Genomic DNA, 26,716 nt, shown 5'->3' with positions numbered 1-26,716 from the left:
CATTTGCACACAATCTAAGAAAACCCTTTCAAAATTATTCAAGTCTAGTCAAAATCCCACAAAATTCCAAAAACATCCAACCAAATTCCAGAAAAATCACACAAAATTCCACATACATCCCATCAAACTCCCTAAATCTTCTCAAAACCCTACCAAATTCCAGAAACTTTGCACAAAAACTTTTCCAATTTCCACACAATCTAAGAAAAATACCTCAAAATTCTTCATGTCTCCTCAAAGTCTTACAAATTCCACAAACATCCCACACAATTCCACAAACATCCCAACAAACTCCCCAAGTCTTCTCAAAACCCTACCAAATTCCAGAAATATCCCACAAAATCTTGACAAATTTCCACACAATCTAAAAAAAACCCTCAAAATTCTTCATGTCTCCTCAAAGTCTTTCAAATTCCAGAAACATCCCACAAAATCTCCAAAAATTTCCACTCAATTTAAGAAAAATACTTCAAAATGCTTCATGTCTCCTCAAAGTCAAAAACCTTAAAAATTTCCACACACCATAGAAAAATCCCTCAAAATTCTTCAAGTCTCTTTAAAATCTTACCAAATTCCAGAACATTCCGCAACATTCCAAAAAAATCGCACAACCTTCCAGAAACCTCACACAAAATTCTTTACATTTTCACAAAACCCTACCAAATTCCAGAAACTTCGCACAAAAACTCCTCCATTTTACACAAAGCTAAGAAAAATACCTCAAAATGCTTCACATCTCTTCAGTCTACCAAATTCCAGAAACATCCCACAAAATCTCCTCCAATTTGCAAGCGATCTAAAAAAAATCTTTCAAAATTCTTCAAGTCTAGTCAAAATCCCACAAAATTCCACAAACATCCCAAAAAATTCCACAAACATCCCAACAAACTCCCTAAGTCTTCTCAAAACGCTACCAAATTCCAGAAACATCCCAAAAAATCTCCACAAATTTCCACACAATCTAAGAAAAATACCTCAAAATTCTTCATGTCTCTTCAAAGTCTTTTGAAATTCCACAAACATCCCACAAAATTCCACAAACATCCCAACAAACTCCTTAAACCTTCTCAAAGCCCGACCAAATTCCAGAAACATCTCACAAAATTCTAGAAAAATCTTCTCAAAACCCCACCAAATTCCAGAAACTTCCCACAAAATCTTTACAAATTTCCACACATCCTAGAAAATTCCCTCAAAATTCTTCAAGTCTTCTCAAAATCTCACCAAATTCCAGAACATTCCACAACATTTCAAAAAAATCACACAACATTCCAGAAACCTCCCACAAAATTCTTTACATTTTCGCAAAACTCCACCAAATTCCAGAAACATCCCACAAAATCTCCACAAATTTCCACACAATATAAGCAAAATACCTCAAAATTCTTCATATCTCCTCAAAGTCTTTCGAAATTCCACAAACTTCCCACACAATTTTCTAAATCTTCTCAAAACCCTACCAAATTCCAGAAACATCCCACAAAAACTCTTCCAATTTTCACAAAATTCCACAAACATCCCACAAAATTCCAGAAAAATCTTCTCAAAACCCTACCAAATTCCAGACACATCCCACGGAATTCCACAAAAATTTCAACAAATTCCAAAAACATCCCACGGAATTTCAGAAACATCCCAAAAAACTCACTAAATCTTCTCAAAACCTTAACAAAGTCCGGAAACATCCCGCAAAAGTCTTCACAAATTACCACACAATCTATGAAAATACTTCAAAATCCTTCATGTCTCCTCAAAGTCTACCAAATTCCAGAAACATCCCACACAATTCCTTAAATCTTTTCAAAACCCCACCAAATTCCAGAAACATCCCACAAAAATTTCCACAAAATTCTACAAACATCCCGCAAAATTCCAGAAAAATCTTTTCAAAACCCTACCAAATTCCAGAAAAATCCTGCTAAATCCCTCAAAAATCACACCAAATTCCAACAACATTCCACGGAATTCCACAAACATCCCAACACACTCCTAAATCTTCTCTAAACTCTTCCAAATTCCAGAAACATCCCACAAAATCTACAAAAATTTCCACAAAATTCCACAAACATCCCACAAAATTCCAGAAAAATCTTCTCAAAACCCTACCAAATTCCAGAAACATCCCACAGAATCTTGACAAATTTCCTCACAATATAAAAAAACCCCTCAAAATTCTTCATGACTCGTCAAAATCTTTCAAATTCCAGAAACATCCCACAAAATATCCACAAATTTCCACACAATCTAAGAAAAATACCTCAAAATTCTTCATGTCTCCTCAAAGTCTTTTGAAATTCCACAAACATCCCACACAATTCCCTAAATCTTCTCAAAACCCTTCCAAATTCCAGAAACATCCCAAAAAATCTATTCCAATTTCCGCAAAATTAAACAAACATCCCACAAAATTACAGAAAAATCTTTTCAAAACCCTACCAAATTTCAGAAATATCCCCCAATATCTTGACAAATTTCCACACAATCTAAAAAAAACCCCTCAAAATTCTTCAGGACTCCTCAAAGTCTTTCAAATTCCAGAATCATCCCACAAAATCTCCACAAATTACCACACAATCTATGAAAACTCGTTCAAAATTCTTCAAGTCTAGTCAAAATCCCTCAAAATTCCAGAAACATCCCACCAAATTCCACAAAAATCCCACCAAATTCCAGAAACATCCCAAAAAATTCCACAAACATCCCAGCAAAATCCCTAAATCTTCTCAAAACTCTACCAAATTCCAGAAACATCCCACAAAAACTTATCCAATTTTCACAAAATTCCACAAACATCCCACAAAATTCCAGAAAAATCTTCTCAAAACCCTACCAAATTCCAGACACATCCCACGGAATTCCACAAAAATTTCAACAAATTCCAAAAACATCCCACGGAATTTCAGAAACATCCCAAAAAACTCACTAAATCTTCTCAAAACCTTAACAAAGTTCGGAAACATCCCACAAAAGTCTCCACAAATTACCACACAATCTATGAAAATACTTCAAAATCCTTCATGTCTCCTCAAAGTCTACCAAATTCCAGAAACATCCCACACAATTCCTTAAATCTTTTCAAAACCCCACCAAATTCCAGAAACATCCCACAAAAATTTCCACAAAATTCTACAAACATCCCGCAAAATTCCAGAAAAATCTTTTCAAAACCCTACCAAATTCCAGAAAAATCCTGCTAAATCCCTCAAAATTCCCACCAAATTCCAAAAACATTCCACGGAATTCCACAAACATCCCAACAAACTCACTAAATCTTCTAGAAACCTTAAAAAATTCCAGAAACATCCCACAAAATCTCCTCCAATTTGCAAGCGATCTAAAAAAAATCTTTCAAAATTCTTCAAGTCTAGTCAAAATCCCACAAAATTCCACAAACATCCCAAAAAATTCCACAAACATCCCAACAAACTCCCTAAGTCTTCTCAAAACGCTACCAAATTCCAGAAACATCCCACAAAATCTCCACAAATTTCCACACAATCTAAGAAAAATACCTCAAAATTCTTCATGTCCCCTCAAAGTCTTTTGAAATTCCACAAACATCCCACACAATTCCACAAACATCCCAACAAACTCCTTAAACCTTCTCAAAGCCCGACCAAATTCCAGAAACATCTCACAAAATTCTAGAAAAATCTTCTCAAAACCCCACCAAATTCCAGAAACATCCCACAAAATCTCCACAAATTTCCACACAATCTAAGAAAAATACCTAAAAATTCTCCATGTCTCCACAAAGTCTTTCGAAATTCCACAAACAACGCACACAATTCCCTAAATCTTCTCAAAACCCTACCAAATTCCAGAAATATCCCACAAAATCTTGACAAATTTCCACACAATCTAAAAAAAAAACCTCAAAATTCTCCAGGTCTCCTCAAAGTCTTTCAAATTCCAGAAACATCCAACAAAATCTCCAAACATTTGCACACAATCTAAGAAAACCCTTTCAAAATTATTCAAGTCTAGTCAAAATCCCACAAAATTCCAAAAACATCCAACCAAATTCCAGAAAAATCACACAAAATTCCACATACATCCCATCAAACTCCCTAAATCTTCTCAAAACCCTACCAAATTCCAGAAACTTTGCACAAAACCTCCTCCATTTTGCACACAATCTAAGAAAAATACCTCAAAATTCTTCATGTCTCCTCAAAGTCTTACAAATTCCACAAACATCCCACACAATTCCACAAACATCCCAACAAACTCCCCAAGTCTTCTCAAAACCCTACCAAATTCCAGAAATATCCCACAAAATCTTGACAAATTTCCACACAATCTAAAAAAAACCCTCAAAATTCTTCATGTCTCCTCAAAGTCTTTCAAATTCCAGAAACATCCCACAAAATCTCCAAAAATTTCCACTCAATTTAAGAAAAATACTTCAAAATGCTTCATGTCTCCTCAAAGTCAAAAACCTTAAAAATTTCCACACACCATAGAAAAATCCCTCAAAATTCTTCAAGTCTCTTTAAAATCTTACCAAATTCCAGAACATTCCGCAACATTCCAAAAAAATCGCACAACCTTCCAGAAACCTCACACAAAATTCTTTACATTTTCACAAAACCCTACCAAATTCCAGAAACTTCGCACAAAAACTCCTCCATTTTACACAAAGCTAAGAAAAATACCTCAAAATGCTTCACATCTCTTCAGTCTACCAAATTCCAGAAACATCCCACAAAATCTCCTCCAATTTGCAAGCGATCTAAAAAAAATCTTTCAAAATTCTTCAAGTCTAGTCAAAATCCCACAAAATTCCACAAACATCCCAAAAAATTCCACAAACATCCCAACAAACTCCCTAAGTCTTCTCAAAACGCTACCAAATTCCAGAAACATCCCACAAAATCTCCACAAATTTCCACACAATCTAAGAAAAATACCTCAAAATTCTTCATGTCTCCTCAAAGTCTTTTGAAATTCCACAAACATCCCACACAACTCCACAAACATCCCAACAAACTCCTTAAACCTTCTCAAAGCCTGACCAAATTCCAGAAACATCTCACAAAATTCTAGAAAAATCTTCTCAAAACCCCACCAAATTCCAGAAACATCCCCCAAAATCTCCACAAATTTCCACACAATCTAAGAAAAATACCTAAAAATTCTCCATGTCTCCACAAAGTCTTTCGAAATTCCACAAACAACGCACACAATTCCCTAAATCTTCTCAAAACCCTACCAAATTCCAGAAATATCCCACAAAATCTTGACAAATTTCCACACAATCTAAAAAAAAACCTTAAAATTCTCCATGTCTCCTCAAAGTCTTTCAAATTCCAGAAACATCCAACAAAATCTCCAAACATTTGCACACAATCTAAGAAAACCCTTTCAAAATTATTCAAGTCTAGTCAAAATCCCAAAAAATTCCAAAAACATCCAACCAAATTCCAGAAAAATCACACAAAATTCCACATACATCCCATCAAACTCCCTAAATCTTCTCAAAACCCTACCAAATTCCAGAAACTTTGCACAAAAACTTTTCCAATTTCCACACAATCTAAGAAAAATACCTCAAAATTCTTCATGTCTCCTCAAAGTCTTACAAATTCCACAAACATCCCACAAAATTCCACAAACATCCCAACAAACTCCCCAAGTCTTCTCAAAACCCTACCAAATTCCAGAAATATCCCACAAAATCTTGACAAATTTCCACACAATCTAAAAAAAACCCTCAAAATTCTTCATGTCTCCTCAAAGTCTTTCAAATTCCAGAAACATCCCACAAAATCTCCAAAAATTTCCACTCAATTTAAGAAAAATACTTCAAAATGCTTCATGTCTCCTCAAAGTCAAAAACCTTAAAAATTTCCACACACCATAGAAAAATCCCTCAAAATTCTTCAAGTCTCTTTAAAATCTTACCAAATTCCAGAACATTCCGCAACATTCCAAAAAAATCGCACAACCTTCCAGAAACCTCACACAAAATTCTTTACATTTTCACAAAACCCTACCAAATTCCAGAAACTTCGCACAAAAACTCCTCCATTTTACACAAAGCTAAGAAAAATACCTCAAAATGCTTCACGTCTCTTCAGTCTACCAAATTCCAGAAACATCCCACAAAATCTCCTCCAATTTGCAAGCGATCTAAAAAAAATCTTTCAAAATTCTTCAAGTCTAGTCAAAATCCCACAAAATTCCACAAACATCCCAAAAAATTCCACAAACATCCCAACAAACTCCCTAAGTCTTCTCAAAACGCTACCAAATTCCAGAAACATCCCACAAAATCTCCACAAATTTCCACACAATCTAAGAAAAATACCTCAAAATTCTTCATGTCTCCTCAAAGTCTTTCGAAATTCCACAAACATCCCACACAATTCCACAAACATCCCAACAAACTCCTTAAACCTTCTCAAAGCCCTACCAAATTCCAGAACATTCCACAACATTTCAAAGAAATCACACAACATTCCAGAAACCTCCCACAAAATTCTTTACATTTTCGCAAAACTCCATCAAATTCCAGAAACATCCAACAAAATCTCCACAAATTTCCACACAATCTAAGAAAAATACCTAAAAATTCTCCATGTCTCCTCAAAGTCTTTCGAAATTCCACAAACAACGCACACAATTCCCTAAATCTTCTCAAAACCCTACCAAATTCCAGGAACATCCCACAAAAACTTTTCCAATTTCCACACAATCTAAGAAAAATACCTCAAAATTCTTCATGTCTCCTCAAAGTCTTACAAATTCCACAAACATCCCACACAATTCCACAAACATCCCAACAAACTCCCCAAGTCTTCTCAAAACCCTACCAAATTCCAGAAATATCCCACAAAATCTTGACAAATTTCCACACAATCTAAAAAAAACCCTCAAAATTCTTCATGTCTCCTCAAAGTCTTTCAAATTCCAGAAACATCCCACAAAATCTCCAAAAATTTCCACTCAATTTAAGAAAAATACTTCAAAATGCTTCATGTCTCCTCAAAGTCAAAAACCTTAAAAATTTCCACACACCATAGAAAAATCCCTCAAAATTCTTCAAGTCTCTTTAAAATCTTACCAAATTCCAGAACATTCCGCAACATTCCAAAAAAATCGCACAACCTTCCAGAAACCTCACACAAAATTCTTTACATTTTCACAAAACCCTACCAAATTCCAGAAACTTCGCACAAAAACTCCTCCATTTTACACAAAGCTAAGAAAAATACCTCAAAATGCTTCACATCTCTTCAGTCTACCAAATTCCAGAAACATCCCACAAAATCTCCTCCAATTTGCAAGCGATCTAAAAAAAATCTTTCAAAATTCTTCAAGTCTAGTCAAAATCCCACAAAATTCCACAAACATCCCAAAAAATTCCACAAACATCCCAACAAACTCCCTAAGTCTTCTCAAAACGCTACCAAATTCCAGAAACCTCCCACAAAATCTTTTACATTTTTGGAAAACTTTCTCAAATTCCAGAAACACCCCACAAAATCTTAACAAATTTCCACACATCCTAGAAAATTCCCTCAAAATTCTTCAAGTCTTATCAAAATCTCACCAAATTCCAGAACATTCCACAACATTTCAAAAAAATTGCACAACATTCCAGAAACCTCCCACAAATTTCTTTACATTTTCGCAAAACTCCATCAAATTCCAGAAACATCCCACAAAATCTCCACAAATTTCCACACAATCTAAGAAAAATACCTCAAAATTCTTCATGTCTCCTCAAAGTCTTCCGAAATTCCACAAACATCCCACAAAATTCCACAAACATCCCATAAAATTCCAGAAAAATCTTTTCAAAACCCTACCAAATTCCAGAAACATCCCACAAAATCTCTTCCAATTTCCACAAAATTCCACAAACATCCCGCAAAATTCCAGAAAAATTTTCTCAAAACCCTACCAAATTCCAGAAATATCCTGCAAAATCCCTCAAAAATCCCACCGAATTCCAAAAACATTCCATGGAATTCCAAAAACATCCCAACCAACTCCATAAATCTTCTCAAAACCCTACCAAATTCCAGAAACATCCCACAACAATCTCCAAAAATTTCCACAAAATTCTACGAAAATTGCACAAAATTCCAGAAAAATCTTCTCAAAACCCTACCAAATTCCAGAAATAACCCACAAAAACTTGACAAATTTCCACAAAATCTAAAAAAAACCCTCAAAATGCTTCATGTCTCCTCAAAGTCCTTTAAAATTCCACAAACATCCCAACCAACTCCCTAAATCTTCTCAAAACCTTCCAAATTCCAGAAACATCACACCAAATCTACAAAAATTTCCACAAAATTCCACAAACATCCCACAAAATTCCACAAACATCCCAACAAACTCCATAAATCTTCTCAAAACCCTACCAAATTCCAGAAACATCCCACAAAAACTTTTCCAATTTCCACAAAATTCCACAAACATTCCACAAAATTCCAGAAAAATCCCACAAAATTCCACAAATATCCTCACAAACGCCCTAAGTCTTATCAAACCCCCACCAAATTCCAGAAATATCCCACAAAATCTTTACAAATTACCACACAATCTAAGAAAAATACCTCAAAATTCTTCATGTCTTCTCAAAACCCTACGAAATTCCAGAAACTCCCCACAAAATCTTTACAAATTTCCACATATCCTAGAAAAACCCTCAAAATTCTTCAAGCCTTCTCAAAATCTCACCAAATTCCAGAACATTCCACAACATTTCAAAGAAATCGCACAACATTCCAGAAATCTCCCACAAAATTCTTTACATTTTCACAAAACTCCACCAAATTCCAGAAACATCTTACAAAATCTCCACAAATTTCCGCACAATATAAGCAAAATACCTCAAAATTCTTCATGTCTCCTCAAAGTCTTTCGAAATTCCACAAACATCCGACACAATTCCCTAAATCTTTTCAAAACCCTTCCTAATTCCAGAAACATCCAACAAAAACTCTTCCAATTTCAACAAAATTCCACACACATCGCACAAAATTCCAGAAAAATCTTTTCACAACCCTACCAAATTCCAGAAACATCTTGCAAAATCCCTCAAAAATCCCACCAAATCCCAAAAACATTCCACGGAATTCCACAAATTCAAAACCCTACCCAATTCCAGAAACCTCCCACAAAATCCTTTACATTTTTGCAAAACTTTCTCAAATTCCAGAAACACCCCACAAAATCTTTACCAATTTCCACATATCCTAGAAAAACACTCAAAATTCTTCAAGCCTTCTCAAAATCTCACCAAATTCCAGAACATTCCACGACATTTCAAAGAAATCGCACAACATTCCAGAAACCTCCCATTAAATTCTTTACATTTTCACAAAACTCCACCAAATTCCAGAAACATCCCACAAAATCTCCACAAACATCCCAACAAACTCCCTAAATCTTCTCAAAACCCTACCAAATTCCAGGAACATCCCACAAAAACTTTACCAATTTCCACAAAATTCCACAAACACTCCACCAAATTCCAGAAAAATCCCACAAAATTCCACAAACATCCCAACAAACTCCCTAAGTCTTCTCAAAACCCCACCGAATTCCAGAAATATCCCACTAAATCTTTACAAATTACCACACAATCTAAGAAAAATACCTCAAAATTCTTCATGTCTCTTCAAAGTCCTTTAAAATTCTAGAAAAATCCCACAAAATTCCATGAACATCCCAACAAACTCCTTAAATCTTCTCAAAACCCCATCAAATTCCAGAAACTTCCCACAAAAACTTTAGAAATTTCCACACATCCTAGAAAAATCCCTCAAAATTTTTCAAGTCTTCTCAAAATCTCACCAAATTCCAGAACATTCCACAACATTTCAAAAAAACTGCACATTCCAGAAACCTCCTACAAAATTCTTTACGTTTTCACAAAACTCCACCAAATTCCAGTAACATCCCACAAAATCTCCAGAAATTTCCATACAATCTAAGAAAAATATTTCAAAATTCTTCAAGTCTAGTCAAAATTCCTCAAAATTCCAGGAACATCCCAGAAAATTCCAGAAAAATCCCACAAAATTCCACAAACATCCCAACAAAATCTCAAAATCTTCTCAAAACCCTACCATTTTCCAAAACCATCCCACAAAATCTTTACGGATTTCCACAAAATCGAAGAAAAATCCCTCAGAATTTTTCAAGTCTCCTCAGTATCCCACAAAATTCCACAAAAATCCCACAAAATTCCAGAAACATCCCACAGAATTCCACAATTATTACACAAAATTCCACAAATATCTCCGAAAATTCCAGTAAAATCTGATTAAATTGTTAGCGTTCAGGAACACACATAACCACAAATGATTATATGTGGGTGCTTTATGAAGAGATCATGGTGTCAGGGGTACACATACCCAAATCTCTCTCATCTTGGTTTTGGGTTGAACATATTTTCATAGTCTAGCATTATATAACTCACATATTAATTATTAAACTTACATTGTTCTATTGTATGCATTGTTTTTACCCAAGCATGGATTTCTCCTGATCCACCCCAGCCCCCTAACATTGTTCCTCACGTTCTTTAAACAATAATTACAGCTAATCACATCTAACAATTGTATCATGATCATCTACTGATTACACAGGTGCAATTTTGACCTGATTTTTAGCAAGTACAAGGCCTAACATTTCCCAGGGCCAACTTTTCCAAGGCCTTTCCAAACCTAACTAACTTTATAAGTCCCCAAATTTTCTAACATTTTGAGACCTTTTACTATCACTTACAGGACTTGTGTGCTCCAGACCCCTCACCAGCCTTGTTGCCCTTCTCTGGACACGCTCCAGCCCATCCATGACCTTCCTAAATAAATTGGGGGCCCAGAACTGGACACAGCACTCGAGGTGCTGCCCAACCAGTGCAGAGTAGAGGGGAGGAATCCCTGCCCTGCTCCTGCTGGCCACACTGTTCCTGATCCAGGCCAGGAGCCATTGGCCTTCTTGGCCACCTGGGCACACTGCTGGCTCATGCCCAGCCTGCTGTCCATCAGTGTCCCAGCTCCCTTTCTGCCTGGCTGCTGTCCAGCCACTCTGTCCCCAGCCTGTAGCACTGCAGGGGTTGTTGGGGCCAAAGTGCACGACCCGACACTTGGACTTGTTAAACCTCACCTTGTTGGGTTTGGGCCCTGGATCCAGCCTGTCCAGCTGCCTGTGCAGAGCCCTTCTACCCTGCAGCACATCAACACTCCCAGCCAAGCTGGTGTCACCACGGTTCCAGGGGGCCCTAGAGTGTCACAATGGTCTCCAGGATTCCATGAAGCCTCCCAGCAATCCAGTTTTGGATCATACTGGGAGTGACTGGACTCATACGGGGAGTATCTGAGAATGACTGGGAACATACCATGCACATCATCCCCCATACTGGGGGTGACTGGGAGCAACTGGGAGCATGCTGGGAGCCAAAGGCATCATACTGGGACTGACTGGGTTGATCTAGTCCGAGGCAAATGGGACCATCCTGGGAGTGCTGCCATGTGACAAGGATCATACTGGAACTTACTGGACTCATACTGGTGTTGAAAGGGAACAGCTGGGATCTCTGAACACCAAAGGTTTTTTTCCTGCCCACTGAAGAAGGAGCTTCCCAGTGTCCATGTGTGAGGGGACCTTCACCTGAACCAGATGCTGTTAGGAGAAAAAGCTGCCTCTGCTGGCAAATCCCACACAACAAGTCAATGCCAAGAGAGAGCATTTTACTTTCACAACTTCCCTCCTGGAGTCATAGTCCTTTTGAATCACACAGCAAGCAAGAGAACAGCACAAAATATAAGGCTGTGTCCAGTTTTTGGCTGGGTGAGCAAACAGAGGGAGCGCCAGGGTCCGCTGCCACAGACTCTCCTCTTGGGGAACAGAACCCCCCAAGGCTCCATTCCAATGCTGTGCACACCCTGCTGGCTACAAACAACTCCGTTTTTAAGAAGTTGTTGGCAGGAGCTCTCCCAAATAAATGGCATCTTAATGGCAATTTTCATTCAAAATCACCTCCGTTCCAAAGGATGAACAGAAAGCCCACAGCAATCCCAAAGGCACATATGGTGCACCTGGGGAAATCCTCAACTTCAGGGCCCAGTGGGTTAAAAAATACCCATAAGAAGCCACAGAGTCCAGAGTGCAAAACTGCAACAACCACTTGCTGGATCATTTTGGCTGTGCTGCACATGTCTGCAGACTCTCTGTCCCCCTGCAAGGACAGAAGGACACCCATCAGGGGCTGGGCTGGCTGCTGAGAATGCCTCGGGCAGGACGATCCTCAGACAATGAGCAGGTGCCCAGAGCCGCTCTGACACTGAGGCCTCTGTGCCCCACAGCAACGGGAACACCACAAGGACACGGCAACGTTCCTGTGACATCACAGCAGCAGCTCCCCCAAAAATTGTTTGCAAGGTTCTCCTGGGTCACCAAGGAGCACAAAGGATCCTCAGAGGGCACAACCTATTGCTCAAAGGATCCAAGAGGAGCTCAGAAAATGCAGCAAATGAGGACACCCCACAGCCCAGCCTGAACACTGAGAACGAACAAAGAAGTGACCAAACCAAAGGAAATACAACTTTTGGTCACTGATGCTTCTGACTATAACCAGCAAGGCTTGTTCCATCTGGGATCTTTGTTCTAGTTCTAGAAACAAGCAACGTTCTCTGCTGTAACTGTACATTCCATCACCAGCTAGAGATCCTCATTGACGAGGTCACCCAGCATCCCTGAGGCCACAGCAGGGAGTGCTCCTGGCATCTGGTACAGCACTGTGGCTTTCCTGGGATCCTTCTGGTGCCTGTGGCTGAGAGGAGTGGGGTGGATGGAACCAGGACAGGTCACAGATCAGCAGCCCCACTGCAAGCAGTGCTTTCTCCTGCTGTGTTGGGACCGTGGGGTGACTGATATTGGGACTCCCCTGGCTTTGGCTCCTGCAGACCACACAGTGGCTCAGACACTGGCCTGAGGGAAGGGGTCTCATGGAAACCCGGCACAGGCATTTCTCTTTGGAGAGGGGGTTCTGCAGGGAGAAGGGAGAACAAGAGACGTTCCTGTCTCCTGAGATTCCCCCTCCTCTTTCAGCAGCCATACCACAGTCCATCAATGCCAGAGTTCATAGGATCACTTCCATGCCAGGGAGCACAAGGCACTCAAAACTGAGCCCTGCCAGAGCCCAGCCCTGCCTGCCCATTTGGAGGGTGTGGGGGAATGGAATTTCAGCAGGAGCTGACCCACAATGATACTTTGCCACTTGTGGGTTTCTCACAGCCTTAGAAGGAGTTTGAGATCTCTGTCTCCAAAACCCGCTCACCCTTCAAGTGCACACACGTGCCTGGGGGCAATTCAGGGTCTCTGGAGTGGTGGCTGCTAATCTTGGAAACAGGAGCTGTTGTCTTTTCCAATGGCCTTAACTCCCTTCTAGCTATTAGAAAGTGGGTGAGTAAAGGAAATGACCCTGGAGGAAGGGGACCAGAACCTTGGAAAAAGATGAAACATCTTTTGTCTGAATTACAAATTAAATCCCTTTCATTTATTTCTTTAGTACTACTCTATTACTACAAACAAAAACATGTTTCTCAGCTGACTGTTGGGATTCGGGGCTTTATTTCTTGGTCTTGTTGTTGTTATTATTATTTTTTAGTGTTACTTTTCATTGTCAAGACTTTTAAATCTTAGACATAAATAACAAATGCTGGATGTCACACACTGGGAAAATTCCCTTGTTTTTCCCACCAGAATTAAACTGGACACTCAACTCCAAGTTGCCAGTGGATTCTAAAGACGGAAAATCCTGTTAATGCTGGGTTTGGTGTGGTTTGGAGCTGGGGAAGGGTCTCATCCCCTCCCAGAGGTGCCCCAAGCCCGCTCTGCTGCCACGTCTGCGCTCGCGGCCCCTCACGGCGGCCCTGCCCTGGGGACGTGGTGGGACCCCCTCCTGCCAGGGCTGAGGCTCCTCATGGCCCCTCACAGCCCCTCATTGCCCCACAGAACCTCTCATGGCCCCATAAAACCTCTCATGGCCTCTCAAGGTCCCTCATGGCCTCTCAAAGCCCTTCATGGCCCCTCATTTTTCCTCACGGCCCCTCTCAGCTCCAGGCGCGGGGCTCCTCCCAAAGGAGAAGGGGTCGGGCCCTGCTCTTTCTCCTTTTATTTCTGTCCCTTCATAGCGACGAGTAAACAAAGGCTGAATGGAGCCTTTCCCCAGCGTTTCCCTCGGGGTTCATTGCGGGCTGAAGCTCTGTGCTGGCGATGGCCCCAGTGCCAACATCCCTGCAGCCCCCAAGGCCTTTGCTGTCCCCCCGTGTCCATTCCCTGTCCCCGAGTCCCGCCCGGCTCTGGCAGCAGCAGCAGCCGCAGCGCAGCGGGCGCCGGCCCGGCCCGGCCGGGGCTCCCGGCCACGAGCAGCAGCAGCGCCGGCCCTTCCCACCTGCTCCTGCCTCGGCTTCCCAGGCCTTTTGCCAGGGCAATTCTGGACTACAGCAACAATCCCCCACAAACAGCCCTGATTCCTCAGGCCCGCCTCTGCTGCCCTCAGCCAGCCCTCAGAGGAAGAAATTATCGGGTTCCAGCGCTGTTTTCAGCACTGTTTTACTCACCCTGAGGTGACAGCAGGAGGCTGTTGGTGCCTTGGCCTTGGCAATTGGAGATCCTGGCTGCTCTTGCCCCTCTTCTGCTTGCCACTTGAATTTTAGCAGTACAGCTGCAATTGCCTCTTTCAATCAGTGCGACCCACTGTGCTTTTCTGACAGGGAACTCGGACTGCTTGTTAAAAAGGCCTCATGAGTAGTAGATCTCCAAATGCTCCCAAGGCCCTGAGCACAAAATCAAAGAGAATTAAAGCCACACAGGTCACATTTGCAGTGCTCAAACACAGCCCTGTTGCTGCTGCTGCTGCTGAAATAGAATCAACTGACAGAGGCCATCACAGAAATTGCCTTTACAGTGGCAAATAAAATGAAAAATACGACCAGGAGAAAGAAAAAACAGAACTCCCCAACTCGCTTCACTGTTTCTATTGAGCAGCTGAAGAAAAAGGAACAGGACACCTTTCAGGCAGTCCCACAAGCTCAGGGTTCTCATTTCATGGGGAATCTGAGATGCAATTGGCCTTTTTAAAAGGATAAAACAAAGGGAATGAACTGGAAATTATTAGGAAAAAATGTACCTTCTTATATACAAAGTTCACCAAGTCATTCCCTACATTTCTCCTTTTCACATTCTTTCTGTCATCCAGAGAGGTCCAGCTTATCATGTTCTGATGCTTATCATCAACTGATTGTGCTCTTGATTTCTCCCAGTGTAAGAGATGTAGAATCATCTAAACTGAACACAGAAACAAACTCTCTCTGTCAGCCCATCTTCATGTTCCAGATCACTTTCAAGATGTCCATGGGGCATTTGGAATGATTAGCTCTCCACTTCTGGCTGCACACCCTGGAGATTCTTTCTCCACATTCAGCCAGGCTTGTATACCCTAACAATTCCTGGTACCTCATCATGTTTTCTTTGGCTAGAAGAGTAACAGTGAAAACCTTACCAATGGCACAACTCCCCTGTCCACAAGGAAAAGAAAGAACAAGTTGTCAAGTGCTTCAAATATTTGTCTTGCTTTGCTGCAAGAGTTGTGCTGCAGTCACAGTGTGGGAAGCCAAGAGAAGCTGCAGCTGGGGGCACATCTTGTGACAGGAGCTGCGCCTTGTTCTCCAGGACAGGTTTTTGGAAAGAACAGACGTGACTGTGGAGAAGATTCTGGGAAAATTGAAACAACTTTCTTATGAAATGAAAATCAAATCAAAAGAAACAACCAATATGTTTTTCTCTATTTTTCTCTATTTATTTTTATGTTCCCCTTTTCCATCTTGCACTTTCTCCATCCCATTCATTCCAAATGGATCTCACCTCTAAGATCTGAGACTTGGCAAGTTTTAGACACTGTAAAATACCATGAGCTATACCCAGTTTGCCTTGCCCTGTTTTCCTTGGAAAGCAATGCTGGAGACACAAGTGCAGCGCTTGGGTCGGGTACAAATTCTGCATTCAGGGAATGTGCTCAGACGGTGCCTGACCCTCAGCAGGGACAAGGCACAGCAGCAGCCAAGGGCATTCCTGTGCCCCTGTGCAGGAGTCAAGACTCTGGCTCTTGGCTCAACACGGCAAAGTTCCCGTGTTTGGCCAGGCTCAGGGGCTGCCCGGGGAGTGCGGGGCTCGGGCCGGGGCCGAGCGGGCAACGGACAAACGGACACGGGGACAAACGGTCCCGGTGCTTCAGTTGCAGCGGCGGCAGCAGCGGCAGCAGCAGCAGCGGCGGCAGCAGCAGCAGTGAAAGCAGCGAAAGCAGCCAATTTATCACTTTTCTGTCTCTCCTCTCCCTTTCCCACTGTCCCACATTCTCTGTGGGTCTCCCTTTTCCTGCGTCCCCCCCTCTTCCACGTTCCCTCTCCCCGTACCCGCCCGGGCCATGCCCCCGGCCCGCCCCCGGACCCGCCCACGGGCCCAGGCGGGGTTGCCCCGGCCCCGGCCCCGGCCCCGGCCCCGGCCCCGGCCCCGGCCCCGGCCGTCCCGCCGTGGTCTCGCCTCCGCTGGGCTCTGGCTGTGCTGGCGCTGGCGCTGCTGGGCGGGCATCATTGCCTGGGGCTGGGGCGGAATCGCTGCCCTTTGGCTCCGCCTTGCCCGATCCCGGCCCCGGCCCCGACGCAGGCTCCGGTCCCGACCCCAGCTCCGGTCCCGACCCCGGCCCTGCCCCCGGCCCCGGCTCCTCCCGGTGCCCGCGGAGGACACAGGCGGCGCGGCCGCTGCCGCCGCCTCCGCTGCGGCTTCCCCGGCCCGAGCTCCGCCGCTCAGCAGCGCGGCCGCTGGCCCCGAGCCGCCGCTGCCGCGTTCCAATGAGGGAACGCCTGCGGATGCCCGGCCCGGGGAGCTCGGGGAGCGCTCGGGGGACGTTCCTGTCCCCGGGCCGAGCGCTGATGGCCGCGACTCGCCCCCAGGGAAGGCGCAGGAGGCCCTGCAGCAGCGCTACGAGCTGGGCCCGCTGCTGGGGCGCGGCGGCTTCGGCAGCGTCTTCGCGGCCACGCGACTCTCGGACGGCGCCCCGGTGAGCGGTGGGCAGAGGAGGAGGAGGAGGAGGAGGGGGCGGAGGAGATGGCGGGGGCGCGGCGGGGCGGGCAGCGAGCTCAAGGCTCTGCTGCTCCTTGCTCGCAGGTGGCCATCAAATGTGTGCCGCGGGATCGCGTCCGGCTCTGGGGCGAGCTGGTGAGTGTGCGGGGCCAGCGGCAGAAGCCGGGGCGTGCCGGGCAGGGATGAGCCGGGGCCCGGCGGGGTGGGAGCCGCCGAGAGCCCTGCGGGGAGAGCGGGCGTGGGGTGAGCGAGGTGTGCAGAGCATCCCGGGCTGGCTGAGGGGTCCCAGGGCCCTGGCACGGCCTCAGCCCCACTGACAGCACCGTGCTCCTCCCGCAGCCCGACGGCACCCGTGCTCCCATGGAGATCGTGCTGCTGGACAGGGTGTCCTCTGGCTGTGCTGCAGTCATTCAGCTGCTGGAGTGGCTTGAGCTCCCCGACAGCTTCGTGTTAGTGTTGGAGCGTCCACAGCGGTGCCAGGACCTCTCGCATTTGCTGGCGGAGCGGAGGTTCCTGCCAGAGGAGGAGGCGCGGGGGCTCTTTCGCCAGGTGCTGGAGGCCGTGCAGCACTGCAGCAGCTGCGGGGTCCTGCACAGGGACATAAAACCGGAGAACATCCTGCTCGACCTGGCCACTGGGCAGCTGAAATTGATCGACTTTGGCTGTGGCGCCTTCCTGCAAGACACAGCCTACACCCAGTTTGCAGGTGAGCCCTCGCAGGGGATGCTCCTGGCCGTCTCATGGCCCAGCCTGGCTGTGGCACCGGGGATTCCTCGTGGTGCTGCCAGGATGAGATCAATGCTTGAGGCAAATTGATTTGGATGGGGGTGTGAGGGGGGCCAGCTGCCAGCCCTGCCAAGAGCCTTCAGCACCCACTGTGCCCTGGGCTGGGGCTGGGACAGCCAGCCTGACAAAAACCCCCATGGGGGTAGCAGAGGGCGGGGGTCTGACCCCATGCCCCAGAGAGTTTAGTGAGTCAGCGAGGAAGGGCTTGAACTCCTCTGCTCCCCACGTTTGCCTTGGCCTATTAACAATGTTTTGGAGGCCATGCAGGCAGGGAGGAGAGTGTGTTTTCTCTACCATGGGGTAGGTTTTTATTTGCTTGTCATGGTTGGGCCTCCCCTGTGCTTATGCTGCCCTCTTCCAGCCACAGGTGCTTATTTTCCAGCCCTGGGTTTGTAGCCAAGTGCCAGGTGCTGGCAAGAGGGCAGTGGGTCACCCCGTGTGCCGCTGGGGCAGCCCCCACATGCCCAGGGATGCTGGGGCCAGGCTCTGGGAGCAGCAGCATCCCCCTGATGAGCTCCATCTGTGTTCCACAGGAACCCTGTCCTACAGCCCACCAGAGTGGATCCACCAGCAACGCTACCATGGCCAGGCAGCAACAATCTGGTCCCTGGGCCTCCTGCTCTACCAGCTGGTCATAGGGAAGCACCCATTCATGAGGGGCCAGCAGATCATCTGGGGGCGGATCTTGTTCCCACGACGGCTCTCCCAAGGTGAATCCTCATCTCTGGGCACAGGGGGAACACTGGGCTTGGGAGACAGCTGTGGGCTCATGAGCATCCTGCTCTGGCAGCTGCTGAGGAGGTGGCACATGTCCTGCTCTCCTGCAAACAGGGAATCCATGGGGAAGTTGAGGCCCAGCTCTGGGTACACCCAGCATGGCCTGGGCACTGGAAGGGGGCAGCAACTTCTCCAACTGACTGGTGATTCCTGGTTTCTCTCTTCAGAATGCCAAGATATTATTAAGAGGTGTTTGTCCATGCAACCCTCGGACAGGCCATCCTTAGAAGACCTTTTCCAAGATCCTTGGATGCAGGCTGTTCATCTGCCCTAGGAGATGGGAAAGATCCACATGCACAGTTGGATCCAGGGGCCTGGCAGGTAACAGCTCCACACATTTCTTGGCAATCGGTGGCAAAGCAAACCAGGCTGTTTTTGTCGTGCCTGTAGCTCTGAGCAGGGGTCATCAGAAGGGAACACACAGCTCTTGGGCTGGAGCTGAGCTGGACACCTGGTGTGGCAAGCACTGGTGGCCACCATTCCCCCTGCTTTTGCTTGTCTGCTTCACTGATGGCTGGGACCCTGGGCAGAGCACTGACAGCCTGGTCTGGCCCCTAGGCAAGGAGAAGGAGCCCCTGGAGAAGCTGTTACCAGCTGGGGCTGCTGCTGGAGACACCAAGGACAACCTCAAGGATGGCAATCTCTTCCTCCAGCTGGCCAGCTGAAGATGATGGATTTCAATTCTGGCATGTCTTCAAAGACTTGGTCCACGCCCAATTTGCAGGTGAGTCCACAGCCAGGGGATGCTCCCAGATCTGGGCATGGCACAGCCTGGCCAGGCACCAAAGGTTCCCCCCTTGGCTGGGGTGGATGCAAGCAATTCTTCAGTTGGCTGCCAAGCTGCTTTTTGTCTCTGGACAGCTGCTGAGGTGCTGGGTCTGCCGTGGCTGGCTGCAGGCTGGGCACATGGCCTGCCCTCCTGCTCTGCTCCCAAAGGCAGCAGTGATGGGCAGCTTTGGGCCCAGCTCTGAGCACGGCCAGCATGGCCTGGGCACCGCGGGTGGCTGGGACAAGGGGACAGGAGCCTTCAGCTGACGGGCGGTTTCTGGTTTCTCTCCTTGCAGCCGGGCTCTGCGGATGCTGAGGCTGCTCTGGGCTCTGCCAGGGCTCTGCTGGGCTCAGCCCCAGGCACAGCTGGGCTCACCCTGCCCTCCCATTGCTCTGACAGCTTTGCATCACACGAGCCCGTTCTCAGCACACCGCCTGAGCTTTCTGCTTTTGCAGGTGAGTGAGACTCTCCTGCAGGCCAAGAGATTGCACTTAGGGACACACATCCAATTGGCAAGAACCCAAACTCTCCACAGTCCCAGCTGAATGCCTGCATCTGCACAGGATGTTTTCTATGTCCCACTCTTCCTTTCTTTTTGGCTGCAATTGTGCAATTGCACTTTCTTCCTCCTCTAGAAGTGCCACTGCTGTGTTCCTGAGGCAGTGCAGTCTGGAGCTGATGGATGAAGAATCGCCCCTCTGCACTTCCAAACCAGAGCAAAAAGCTGTAAGTGGGACTTTGCATCTTTAAGAAACCCCTGAATGTTTAAAAAGGAATGTGCGGCTCATTCACAGGGTGAGAAGGAAGGGCATCTTCTAAAGGATTTGGGGTTTGACAGAGTTTAGATTCCCAGTGCTGCTTGGAGCTGGCAAGGCACAAAGCACTTTCTTCTTGCTTCACTCCAATTTCATCACAATTTAAAATAACAATATTGGAATCAAACCCCACAAACCTTTTCAAAAAGGTTCCTGAGGCCAGTAATATGCATCATGCCATCAGCACATTTACAAAGTAAATAACTGAGTTTTATGTTTCAAAAGATCAATTACACCTTAATTCAAAGTTAGAGAAGATTTTTCACTGTACGCTTGGGTTCTGTTTTTATCTTTCACATTTAATAGAAGTTTTTTCTTTTATTTTTCCGCATTTTTCCCCTTAAAACAGAAATCATGCTATGAAAAAGAAGTGTCCTTTACTCCTGGTTCCTGTGTGGAGCAGCTCCCTTCCCGCTGGCTGAGCTGCTCAGGCAGAGCCCGGCAGCTCCTGGCCCTGCAGGGCTGAGGCTTTTCCCCGTTGCTGGGCACAGACTGATGGAGCAGCACTGCTGAACACGGGCACACACAGAGGGAGCAGAGCAGCTGCCTTTGCCCACCTGAAGCTCCAAGGTCAAACTCTGAGCAGGCACGGCTGGAAGAGACTCGCAGGCTCCCTGTTGGCTCTGCTGCCCCACTTGTGCCTGGCCCAGCTCTGCGTGAGGCAGAGGGAGAACAAGGGGCAGCTCCCTCCCAGCCCCAGCCCAGGGACCCCTCCAGCCCCGGGCCTTGGGGCACTGTCAGCACCTGCTGCTCCAGCCACGGCTTGTGCTGGCACTGACAGCAACAACCAAAGTGGGGCTGGTCCTGAGGGAGCAGCAGCAGTGCCTGGATCTGATCCCTCAGTGTGGGGCAGTGCTGGAAATATGATCGCAGAAGCAGCACCACCAGCACCACCACCAGCAGCAGCACCACCAGCAGCAGCTTCACCAGCAGCGCCAGCAGCAGCACCAGCAGCAGCACGAGCTCCAGCAGCACCAGCACCAGCAGCACCAGGGGCAGGATCAGCACCAGCAGCAGCACCAGCAGCACCAGCAGAACCAGCTCCAGCAGCACCAACAGCAGCAGCACCAGCACCAGCACCAGCACCAAAAGCAGCACCAGCAGCAGCAGGACCAGCAGCTGAAGCAGCAGCAGCAGGACCAGCAGGACCAGCAGCACCAGCACCAACAGCACCAGCAGTGCCAGCAGTACCAGCAGCAGCAGCACCAGCATCACCAGCAGCAGCACCAGCAGCAGCAGCACCAGCAGCAGTAGCATCAGCAGCAGCAGCACTACCAGCATCAGCAGCAGCAGCAACAGCACCAGCAGTACCAGCAGAACCAGCAGCACCAGGGACAGGACCAGCACTAGCTTCACCAGCAGTGCCAGCAGCAGCACTACCAGCAGCACGAGCAGCACCAGCACCAGTACCAGCAGCAGCACCACGACCACCAGCAGCAGCATCAGCAGCAGTGCCAGCAGCACCAGCACCACCACCACCACCAGTGCCAGCAGCTCCAGAACCAGCACCACCAGCAGCACCACCAGCACCAGCAGTAGCACCAGGGGCAAGATCAGCACCAGCAGCACCAGCATCACCAGCGGCAGCGCCAGCAGCACCAGCAGCACCACCAGCAGCAGCAACAGCAGCAGCACCAGCAGCAGTACCAGTAGTGCCAGCAGCACCAGCAGCAGTGCCAGCAGCAGCACCAGCAGCACCAGTACCAGCAGCACCAGCAGCAGCACCACCACCACCAGCACCAGCAGTGCTAGCAGCAGCACCAGCAGCAGCAACAGCAGCAACAGAACCGCCAGCACCAGCAGTAGCACCAGGGGCAGGATCAGCAGATCAGCAGCAGCAGCAGCAGCACCAGCACCAGCACCAGCACCAGCAACATCAGTGGCTGCACCAGCAGTGCCAGCACCAGCACCAGCACCAGCAGCACCAGCACCAGCACCAGCAGCACCAGAACCAGCAGTGCCAGCAGCACCAGCACCAGCAGCACCAGAACCAGCAGTACCAGCACCACCAGCACCAGCAGCAGCACCAGCACCAGCACCAGCAGCACCAGCATCACCAGCACAGCAGCAGCAGCAGCAGCAGCAGCAGCACCTGCAGCACCAGCATCACCACCAGCAGCATCAGTGGCAGCACCAGCACCAGCAGCACCAGCAGCAGCAGCAGAACCAGCAGCAGCACTGCCACCAGTGCGAGCAGCAGCAGCACCAGCACCGCCAGCACCAGCAGTAGCACCAGCCATAGGGGCAGGTTCAGCACCAGCAGCACCAGCAGCAGCACCAGCCATAGCATCAGCAGCAGCACCAGGGGCTGGACAAGCACCAGCAGCAGCAGCACCAGAAGAAGCAGCACCAGCAGCACCATCAGCAGCATCAGTGGCAGCACCAGCAGTACCAGCAGCAGCAGAGGCAGCAGCACCAGTAGCACCATCGTCACCAGCACCAACACCAGCACAAGCAGCACCAGTAGTGCCAGCAGCACCAGAAGCAGCACCAGCAGCAGGACCAGCAGTGCCAGCAGCACCACCACCAGCACCAGCATCACCACCAGCACCACCACCAGCACGAGCAGCAGCAGCACCAGCACCAGAAGCAGGACCAGCACCAGCACCAGCACCAGCACCAGTAACAGCAGCACCAGCAGTGCCAGCAGCACCAGCAGCAGGACCAGCAGCACCACCACCAGCACCACCAGCAGCAGCAGCTGCAGCAGCATTGCCAGCAGCAGCATCACCAGCACCTGCACCAGTACCAGCAGCAGCACCAGCACCAGCAGCACCAGCAGTAGCACCAGGGGCAGGATCAGCACCAGCAGCACCAGCCATAGCATCAGCAGCACCACCACCAGCACCACCAGCAGCATAAGTGGCAGCACCAGCAGGACCAGCAGCACCACCACCAGCACCTGCACCAGCAGCAGCAGCACCACCACCACCAGCACCAGCAGTGCCAGCACCCGCAGCAGTACCAACAGCAGCACATGGAGCTGATTTTCAGTGCAGCCTCTGCCATGCTTCCCTCCCTGTGCAGCGCTGTCACAGCAGCCTGAGGCACCTGGGAGCCCTCAGTGCCAGCAGGTACTTGAGATGGCAGCCCTGGGCTCCTGCATGTTGCACCAGGAACAGAGCTGGGGACTCCCTCTCCATGTGGAGCTTCCAGATGGAAAAGGCTGCTGTGACCTGGCAGCTCCAAGGGCACAGAAAGGAGGGGCTCGATCCCTTGATCTGTGCCAGTCCCACAGTCCTGGGCAGCAGCCACCGAGCCCTGGGGGAGCAGAGGGCACAGCAAGAGGGACAAAAGCAGTCAAGGTCAGAGACTGGGAAGAGCCAGACCTGGGAGCAGGAACAGCTGCTTCATTGAACTCCTGGAGGAAGCTCTTGGCTGGTTCAAAACCCTGAAAGGTGTGAAGGGCAGAGAAGACGCCACACCAAACAATGCTCCTGTTTTCACACCTCCCCTCTCTGTGTCCCAGAAGGAATTGGATGAACTGTATTCTTCTCTCTGAGTCATCTCGTTCAGCGTGAGCAGCTCAGCACCAGGAGCTGAAGGAGCTGAAACCTCAGGCCACAAGAGCTGAGCAGGAGGGGGGCTTCTGGGCCAAAGTAACGCTGCTAAGTAATGGACCTAGCTGAATGCAGCAGATAGAATCCTGCAATTATAGAATCTATTTTGCTGGAAAAGGGCTCTGAGCTCATCCAGTCCAGCCAGTCACCCAGCAGTGTCAAACCCAGCACTAAACCTCGTCCCTGAAGTGCCAAGGTCTGAACAACAGGCCCTGAGTGAGGCCTGAACAACAGGCCCTGAGCCAAAGGTGACCTCTGGATGAACCTTCCAACCAGAGGTTATCTGTCTGTCTGCTCATTACTGAAATATGCATGGTCATTAGCACTGTGATAGATGGATCCACTCATCAATGAAACATGGATTGACCTTTCTGTGTTTAGAAGCCAGACAAGGCCATTCAATCCGACATCTGGCCTTGTTTGGGGTGTATGGACAGAGTCAACTCCCTTGGTTCCTCCTTGAGGCCTGGCCAGGCTTTGGTAGGGACGCAAGAGGAGGATGAAACCAGATGTTCCCACAGCAGAAGTGCTGTCAGTTTGTTTATTCAGCACTGTCAAAGCTGGGCCCTCTCTCACAGCGGAGGTTGAGCCTCACCTGTGGCTGGAGGCACCTGCAGGATTTCCCAGTGTCCGGGAGTGGCTCTCCAGTCCTTGGCTGTGACAGCTTCCCCAGCTGATGGGTGGATCTGGGGATGGCAAAGTCTGAGGGGAACTGGATCTTTGTTAATGCCTGCAGGCAATCTTTGGCAGTGATGATTGGGTGCATTGCTGAGCTGCTCCTTTTGTGATCCTTTGCTGCTTGGAGCTGCAGTAAGTGACACTGATTCCTTCAGGTGGTGTTGGTGCCTTTGGTGCTGACCCTGCCCACTGGTGAAACAAAACTGGCAAAGTCTGGCCAGATCACAACAAAATATCACTTTTTATATGTAAATGTAAGGAATCTGTCCCATCTGAAATTCCCAGAAGGGAAGCCCTCCCCAGAGTTCACTGGCTCTGGAGTGGGGCTGAGGTGGGAGCACCGTGCGAGCAGTGGGGCAGTCGGTTAAAAGAGGCTGAACCGCAGGATGTCTAAAGATGCATCCAAACATTGCATATGGAAAAAGGAAAAGAACTTGTGGGTTTGGGAAGACAGGGATAGATTTTCTTAACAGCACCAACAGAAGGAACAGTTGTTTTTTGGAATGCTCCCACATGAAGGTACAGAAAAATGTTTTAGTCTTGAGTTCAGGTTTGTTTGTGCAAGTAACATAATAACAATAACAATAACAACACAATAATATATATTTATGTATATAACCAAAACTCAATAATGTGAAATAATGCTGAAAATACCAATTTGTGAGCTTTGGCTGCTCACTATAACACTAAATACCCCACAAAAAAGAACTGGCAAAAACCCAAATGTCAGTGGCAAACTTTGTGAATTGTATACATGGAATAAAGGAGGAAGGGGTGAAATTGGCTGTTTTTATAGGGTTTGTTGATACTATGATGCAGAATGCTTTGTCTGTTCCTGTGAAAAACACACTGATTAAGACTGCTGGGTTTTTCATGTACCAGACTCTCTACAAGCTGCGGGATTGGTTGAACAGGTGAAGGAGGTGTTAAAAGTGCAGTTGATAAAATGAGGAAATGGGAACCTGTCCTGGTGGAGAACCCATCTCCCAGATGTGTTCCATGCCCTTAACAATGGGCCCACTGGGGAAATGGAAACCCCTGGGTGTGCAGGGCTGCACCCAATTTGCAAACACAACCATGGACAGTGAGACTTGGACTGCCTGGGAAATGGTTCTGGGTGTGATGGCCCCTGACAGGGCCACCCCAGAGGCTGCAGGGCTGGACCTTCCTGCACTGGAATTAATTAGGAAAAAGCAGAAGCAAATGAAAGTTAACAATACCAGAATAGGAATTCAGATTCCTCCAGGACACTTTGGTTTGGTAACTGCTCACTTGAGCTTGGCCTTGCAAAGTGTTGATGTCATGGGAGGAGGAATTGATGCAGATTATCAAGGAGAAATTAAAGTCTGTTAAAAATGAATGAACAAGATTGGATTATTCAACCTCATGACAGGTTATCACAAATATTGATATTGCAGTTTAAAAATGATTGTGAAAGAAGGAGATCCACCTCCAATCAGCACTGTTTGTGGAGATAAAAGGTTTGGATGCAGCAGTCCTAATAATTGGTCCAGAGTGTGGGTCCAGAGGCCAAATGGCCCTCCAGAGGCAGCTGAAGGAACAGCTCTGGGGAAAGACAACACTGTTTGAATCCTGAAACCTGAGCATGAAGAATGGGAATATATCCCTGCAGCCAAGTGTTCTCTGACACAACAAGCTGATGTTATGGGATATTGTTTTACAGATACTGCCAGACCAGATCTCCCTGTTTGCCCCAACGACCCCTTTGGAAAATGCTCTGATGCACGGGGCTCCATGTGAAGGCTGATGTGACACTGAGGGACTTCCACACCAATTCCAGCCAGGAGCTGGAAATTGGGATCCTCTCCCCTTTGGCTGGAGAAGTGCCACGTCCCAGTCCCTGATGGGCACCCAGGCTCCTGGCTGGAATTGGTGTGGAAGTCCCTCAGTGTCACATCAACCTTCACATGGAGCCCCGTGGATCACAGCATTTTCCAAAGGGGTCGTTGGGGCAAACAGGGAGATTTGCTCTGGCAGCATCTGTAAAACAATATCCCATAACATCAGCTTGTTGTGGCAGAGAACACTTGGCTGCAGGGACATATTCCCATTGTTCCTGCCCAGGTTTCAGGATTCAACCAGTGTTGTCTTTCCCCAGAGCTGTACCTTCAGCTGCCTCTGGAGGGCCATTTGGCCTCTGGACCAATTATTAGGACTGGTGCATCCAAACTCTTTATCTCCATGAACAGAGGTGATTTGAG

At 47.3% G+C, this 26,716-nt stretch overlaps 1 protein-coding gene across 1 annotated transcript in view; it reads left to right on the top strand.

Annotated features, from left to right (window-relative positions):
• Positions 1-24,727, top strand: part of LOC147646928 (serine/threonine-protein kinase pim-1-like) — a 32,600-nt gene extending 7,873 nt beyond the window's left edge. Inside the window, exons 2-10 of the mRNA XM_086872728.1 lie at positions 16,913-17,086; positions 17,194-17,244; positions 17,449-17,815; positions 18,429-18,605; positions 18,840-18,993; positions 19,231-19,396; positions 19,737-19,896; positions 20,077-20,167; positions 20,606-24,727. Coding sequence (XP_086728854.1) covers positions 16,913-17,086; positions 17,194-17,244; positions 17,449-17,815; positions 18,429-18,605; positions 18,840-18,946 — 876 coding nt within the window. The 3' untranslated portion in view covers positions 18,947-18,993; positions 19,231-19,396; positions 19,737-19,896; positions 20,077-20,167; positions 20,606-24,727. The remainder of the gene's footprint in view (positions 1-16,912; positions 17,087-17,193; positions 17,245-17,448; positions 17,816-18,428; positions 18,606-18,839; positions 18,994-19,230; positions 19,397-19,736; positions 19,897-20,076; positions 20,168-20,605) is intronic.
• The last annotated feature ends 1,989 nt before the right edge of the window (positions 24,728-26,716 follow it).

Source organism: Cyanistes caeruleus, unplaced genomic scaffold, assembly GCF_971803275.1.
Source record: "Cyanistes caeruleus unplaced genomic scaffold, bCyaCae1.hap1.1 HAP1_SCAFFOLD_76, whole genome shotgun sequence".
Taxonomy (NCBI): domain Eukaryota; kingdom Metazoa; phylum Chordata; class Aves; order Passeriformes; family Paridae; genus Cyanistes; species Cyanistes caeruleus.
Note: the sequence above shows the minus strand (reverse complement) of the source record. Positions and strands in the feature narration are given on the sequence as shown.